This window comes from Vulpes lagopus, chromosome 11 (genome assembly GCF_018345385.1).
Source record: "Vulpes lagopus strain Blue_001 chromosome 11, ASM1834538v1, whole genome shotgun sequence".
NCBI lineage: Eukaryota > Metazoa > Chordata > Mammalia > Carnivora > Canidae > Vulpes > Vulpes lagopus.
Window position 1 is genome coordinate 91,599,915 of NC_054834.1, and position 7,059 is coordinate 91,606,973.

The 7,059-nt window shown below is 36.5% G+C and overlaps 1 protein-coding gene across 2 annotated transcripts in view; it reads left to right on the plus strand.

Moving 5' to 3' along the window:
• XIRP2 (xin actin binding repeat containing 2) overlaps nt 1–2,958 on the plus strand; it is a 74,028-nt gene extending 71,070 nt beyond the window's left edge. The window contains exon 9 of one of the 2 annotated variants that reach the window (XM_041722256.1): nt 1,059–1,196. Coding sequence is in view for 1 of the 2 variants with exons in the window: in XM_041722257.1 (XP_041578191.1) it covers nt 1,059–2,565 (1,507 nt within the window). In the remaining variant the exon portion in view is untranslated. Of the gene's footprint in view, nt 1–1,058 lie in introns of both variants that reach the window. The other variant, XM_041722257.1, reaches the window with a different exon arrangement.
• The last annotated feature ends 4,101 nt before the right edge of the window (nt 2,959–7,059 follow it).

Here is a 7,059-nt window from a genome sequence, read left to right on the forward strand (position 1 = left end):
GGCTTGATTTCTGGATTTCCTATCTTGAGTCCTCTCCCCCATGTTAGTCAAGACCTTCTCTTTCATTGCTGTCATCATTATCCAATGACATTTTGATACCACTCTCAAATTTTTTTTTTGTCAGTATTAAGTCTAGTCCTAAAAAGGGATCTTGATTGTTCAGTTTTGAGAGTTTGACTTCTCTATCCTCTTCAGACTTTCCTATCACAGGGCCCTTGCAGTCACTGGCTAATGGAGACAGTAAAACCCTTCCCCATTTCAGCTATTATTCTCTGGTTGACATGTGATACTTTCCAGGAAATACTGGCTGGCTATCCTGTGGTCTTATATTTTCTGGACAATTAGACACCTTCCTTGCTCCTTCTGCTATCACTCATACAGATGCCACTATAACTGTTGGTTTGTTCTTACCTTCTTGTGTTTTGGGGGTTGGTGAGGATACCTTGTCTCTTAGTTTTGTTATAAATTTTATCCATGGGTTTTAAGTTTTGCTATGTGATTGGTGGATCTGTTTGTATGCAGAGATTCAGATATTAAAAAATTATGCCTTTGATTAAATTTGATTTTAATTTTAACAGACACTCTACTTGTTAATATCCCCAAAGAGGCCAAATAAACAATTGCATAGGCAAGCTTTCTAATTCATTCAAAACCTACTTAACAAGGAAATTTAAATAGTTGATTTATGTGTGTGTGCTATTCAGGATTTTTTTAAAATCCTAGGCCCCCCTCACATAAATCACAGTTACCAAAGATTTAGTCCTATCATTTTGCACTATTAACTACACATGCATTATACTAAAATACCTATCATACCAACACTTGACTTAAAGTATGAAATTCTAAATACTATAAGACATGTATCATGTGGGGTATTAGCAATAACTATTATCTAACAAGAATGTTCAATTAATAAGCATATCCCTATTGCCAGTTAAGTTAATTGCACTGAATCTCTGACTCATTCTTGAAATAATTAATAACCTAATTCCCTAAGAATTTGCAGTATATATACGGAATGTTAAACATTTTTTCTTTTTTTTTTTTCTTTTTGGCAGTTTGGGAAATTACGCATCACTTCACGGACAAATATATTGTAAACCTCACTTTAGCCAACTTTTCAAATCTAAAGGAAATTATGATGAAGGTTTTGGGCACAAACAGCATAAAGATCAATGGAATTGCAAAAATCAAAGCAGCTCAGTGGACTTTACTCCTAACGAAAAAACAAATATGTGTAAAAATAGTGCAGAAAACACCGCCATACTTGCAGATCCTAATAAACATTTAGATGTTGTTAACAGTAGAGGGCAAAGAGATGATTTGAGAAAATTCAGGGAGAGGGGAAAATTAAAAATCATTTGGCCCCCTTCCAGAGAGATGCCTAAGAAAACCTTCCTCCTTGAGGAAGAGCTCAAAATGAGTAAACCTAAATGGCCACCAGAAACAACAGTTGCTACATCCGCTGAATTCAAAAGTGAATCACTAGTAGAACACATTAAAACTCTGGAAAATAAAGGACAAGAGCAAGATAAAATTTCTTCCCTGCAGCCATATCTGCAGTCCATCCATATATGTCAGAAAGCGGATGCTACAGGAACCAAAGAAATGGAAATGTACGAAGCAAGAAAAGATGAGAAGAAGGAGGGAAATAAGAATGTGCAAGATAAGCTGAATGAGGCTGAAGATACAAAGAATAAAAGGAAAAGTGAAATGGATCTTAATGACAACAATAATGTGGTTGTGCAGAGTGCTGAGAAGGAGAAAAATGGAAAAACTAATGAACCTGATGGTGCCGAAGTTTTACAGGTTACTAACACTGGTGATGAGGTGGTGCCAGAAAATCGTAAAGAGAATTTGAATAAGAATAATAATAACAATTATGTAGCTGTCTCGTGTCTGAATAATTTCAGGCAGAAGACATCTATTTTAGAATTTCCTAATCTATTACCACTGTCAAGTGAAGCAAACTACACCGCAAGTGAATATCAAATTGAAAGTTTAGAAAATGCATCTAGAATTTCAGAGTTACTTGGTATATTTGAATCTGAAAAGCCATATTCAAGGAATGTACTAGCTATGGCTCTCGGTAAACAGGCTGACAGGGCCACTGCTGGCAGTACCCTGCAGTCTGCTCCCAAATCGGGCCTCCGTGGTGGGTTAAGAGGAAAGGAGGAAAGGTCTATAGCTTCTTCTGATACAAATATCTTGAACATCAAAAGAAACCACGCGAATAACAAAAATCTACAGTTCTTCTTTTCCAACACCATGAAAATTGCTGCTTTTTCCAAAAAGAATGAGAACATTTTCGAACATGACTTCATCGATTCTGTAGATCAAATTAAAACTATGCCATGTTTGTATTTAAGGGAATTGGGGAAGGATGTCAAACATTGGCATGGTGAAGCAATAGGAACAGCCCACAGTAATGGGAATATGAGTTTTGATGCCCAGAGCAGTGAATGTGCAGCTAAACCTTCATTTCCCAGAGTGGAGGTCCAGTCTGAACAACTCACTGTGGAAGAGCAAATTAAGAGGAACAGGTGCTACAGTGACACTGAGTAAAACATCCTAGAGGGCCACTTGTAGTCCACACTCGGACACTGAGAAACATTGATGTTCCAAAATAAGACTAGAGATTTTGATAACATTTTGTCGAACTTGTAAACTTGATGCTCAGAAATTTCATGTCTATCACAACGGATTTTCCATGTATTAAGCTATACAATGTTTTCCATAATCGGTTTGAATCTACTTTTATTCTGAATGGAATGAAAAGATGAAAAATATGGCTCTGTTTTCCTGTCAAATGGCACTTCAGTATATCGGTCTGTTTTTCAACATGTCAGATAACATCACTGGCAAGATTCTGTACTGCTGATCTGTATCACAATGTCTTATACCTTCTCTATAATTTCTGCTGAAATAAAATTAAATCACCTGGGGTACAAATCAAAATACTTCTGTAACTTTTTTTTCCAAATATATTGACATTTTAAGTATATGTGTTTTCCATAATTTGGGAACTGTCTTTAAGGGGCAAGTATTTAATACACAAACACACACGTGCATGCTAATAATCTTGGAGAAAAAATACTAAATCAAAGCCACAGTATTATTAGAAAATATAAAATTGTCATTTCTTGTTTGCTCCGTATTATTAAAGATAGGAGGATTATTATGTTTTTTAATAATTACCTATACTAGACTATCATGGAATATGTTTATAAACATTTAATGAAAAATATCAATTTTTCTTCAAAAAATGTGGAGTCCATTCTCAGAAATCAACTGAATGACAAAGATTTTAGAAGTTACTTAAATTATGCACATTGCATTTTTGTTGCTTACCATATGTAATCAATAAATATACAAGGCATATTATTACTACATTTTGTCAGGTTTTTCTAAATCATATTTGATGGATGGTTTGATGGTTTTTCTATTACAAAACAGTCTTTGCAAAATCTGTCTTCTGAATTTTCTGCTGATTTTACCCTCTTGCAAATACATTTGATGATTCTGAGAGGAAAATATAATCTGAATATAAACGAGTGGCTTCACACTAATTTGGAGTATACATATGTGAAAAACAGGCCTTATCCCCTATTCTCCTACATAAACACAGACCACCGACTTTACGTATGAAAATGCAGTGTAATGGTGAAAACTATTTCTCCTTAGAAAGTATAACAAATTCTTGCCAGTATGTTCTCAACCAGATAGATCTAAGACTTACATTACTAGTTTATTAGGGCTGCCATAACAAAAAACAAAGTTCTCATAATTCTGGAGGCTAGAATTCCAAGATCAAGTTGGCAGGTCAGTTTCTTCTGAAGCCCAGTTACGTGACTTTTAGATGGTCAGCTTCTCTCTGCACCTGGTCTTCCTTCTGTATGGGTCTGAGTCCAGAGTTCTTCCTCTTATAATGGATACCAGTCATACTGGATTAGGGCTCACCTTAGTGACCTCTTTTTATTTTAGTTACTTCTTTATTTTTTTTCTTTTTTTTCTTTTTTTTTATTTTTTATTTTTTATTTATGATAGAGAGAGAGAGAGGCAGAGACACAGGCAGAGGGAGAAGCAGGCTCCATGCACCGGGAGCCCGACGTGGGATTCGATCCCGGGTCTCCAGGATCGCGCCCTGGGCCAAAGGCAGGCGCCAAACCGCTGCGCCACCCAGGGATCCCCTTAGTTACTTCTTTAAAGACTCCATCTCCAAATATAGTTGTTCTAAGATATACTGGTTCAGACGTCAACATATTACCTTTAGGACAACACAATTCAGCCCATAACAGCAAGAAACCACATTTTACCTTCAGGTTTTTTGTTTTTTTTTTTTTAACAGATGTTTGTTAATATTCTGAAACAATTTCTCAATTATTTTTCACTTGGGATTTAATTACAGAACTATGCCATCTATATTTATGCTATAAAAATATTATTTCCAGGAAGATAATTTCCTGGGTCCAAATGGGCCCATGATAGACCAAATGCTTTACTAGAGGAGGCGGTGTCATGGCAGAGCTTGGCATGTAAGGGGCTTTGCATTATTTATTTGAGACTGGGCCTTCCAATGAATCTTGTAAAAATGTTTTATCCCCCAGAAAATTGTGCTGAATTGTCTTTTGCAGCTTCCACACAATCAATCCTTGTGACATATTTGGGGCTCTGGGCAGCGCATTTTTTGGATTAGAACAATAGTTTTCCAACAGTGCAATAAAATTACAGAATGCAAACATACCACCCATTCCCTAATGTGCAACCAACATGTGCATCTGGCATATTTTTCCCCAAACTAACAATTTTCTATAAACATCTCTAGAGTAATTTCTAAAGGCACATCAATTTTTTAAGGAACTGGAAGATAGAAGAAGAATACTTTCTCTACTGTGTTTTGATAGTTACTGACTACTGGTACTATCCAACTGAGGGGTAGAAAATTTTACCGTTGCCAAGAAAATGAACTTAGAGAAAGATAACCATAGATGTTGAAGTGAAAGAGAAGTGCAAAACTTTTTTCTCTCTCCTTCTCTCTCTGAAAATGTTATTGAGAACCAGATCTAATGTAAGTTTTGAAATCTGCACATATTAACAGTAATGTAAAATCTTATTTTAGAAAAATCGAATTTACATGAAGATCAGAAATAGGCCATGGTATGATACTCAGATTCAAAATAAGAGCTTTGAGAGCATATGAGAGGTGCTGATGAGTGCAGAGCCTCAATCCCCTGGAAATTAACTCTAATAGAAGACTAAAAATATTTTTAGATAAATATAAAAGTAACTTAATCTCAGCTTTGATAGAGTCTTTTGGAAAGGCTAATTCAATCTATTTAACAAGGTCCATTTGCTGTAAATATTTCCCCTAAAATATCATAAGAAATTTTAAAACTTTAGGTATTCAAATGGTAGAGGAAAAATAATGGTAGTAGAATGTCTATGGTGTGGTCATTATCTTTTGATATACTGCCTTTTTGTGGAAAGTAAACTAGTAGATAGAAAGCCTGACATCATCCAGTCAACGGCAACTCAACAAATATTATGGAGCCCTTGGTATTTGTTGGCAGAGTGACTTTTTTTTAAAAAAGATAAACAATGGCATCTTCCATATAATCTCTCAGACTAGAAAAAGAAGCATTCAAACAAAACTAATCAAAGTGGATACTTCTGTCTATAGAGGGAATCAACGCAGGAAAATGTATAGCCACAAAGGATTCTCTTAAATTAGAAGACTTCAGAATAATAGTAAATAAATAGGTGAGAAATGTCCAGTTTAAAAACTAAACTGTCTTCATTTTGCTATAGTCATAATTTACTTAATGTAATTATGTGGTTGAAGACTCCATAATGCACAATCAAGATCCTCCTTCAGGGATAAGGAGTTACTTCCCAAATACCAGAGGTGCTGCCCACAGAAAACCCTCAAATTTCAGCCCCCTACCAAGATCACTTTAGCTGAAGAGAGCCACTTCCCCCATATGGACTGTGTTCAATAAGTGATCAGTAAAGGCAAACTCCACTTAGAAGTGTCAAATATCCCAGTAGGTTTGGCTGAGGCCTCCACTGAGCCTCTGTCACCATTGAACTTTTCCTTATGTCCAAACTAGCTTTGTTTATGTCCCTTCCTTTCCCTTGAAATCGAGAGCGCACCCTGGTAGACATCCTCTACATTAATCTCTGTCTCAGAATTTACATCTTTGAGAAGCCAACCTGGACAACCTGATGCTGGGAGTGGCCCAAGAAAGTAGTCACTGGGATGATCTTTTAGAGCTGGTCTATTTGCTGCCAGTTGATAAGGGGCACAAGATGGCTGTACAATTGTAAGAATTCTCAGCAGTGGTAAACTAGGATGCCTATAATGGTTGAGGCGAATGCGTAGCTGGTACCATGTATCAAATACTTGAGACATGGAGGAGACATTGAATTGAATGCCCATTGCTAACCCCTATCACTTTAGGGAAAAAATTAACAAAAAAGTTGAAAGTGTGAATCAACAATTAAAGACTAAATGTAATGTAATTGTAAAAGTACCTGAGCCCCATGGAAATCAAAGTTTTTGCCAGAGTCAGGGACTTGTTTGGAAAAGAATGGGATCCAGAATGTGAGTGGAAATAAGTTTTCAACAAAAATGTTGGAACCTCAAAATCCTCTGAGCCTTCTGAGCCTATAGAAGCAACATGTTCCTATCTATTAAGGGTAAGTATCCACACTTTTGTTCAAAAACAATGGAGACACCTCTCTCCAGCTCAACTGGGTGTTCCTGCTGGTCTTGGTTGGCCTCACCCAAGCATCAGCAAGTCTGTGGAGAATTGTGTTCTAGGCTGTGCTTGGTTGGGTCACATTGGCTAGAATAGCTCTGTATTAGATTATTTTTCATCCATAGTATTGTGACCAGTGAGCTATTTTGAGCATGTCCTCCTCATGGTGAAGGCAGAAGTAAAAGAAAAGAAAGAGAGATGTTGGCATACCATTACTTCTGCCTCCTTCAAATAGAGCAAGTCTTGTTTCAAAGAATCAGAGTGAGAGAGAGCGCTGGAAGGCTTTGGTGGTGTAGTG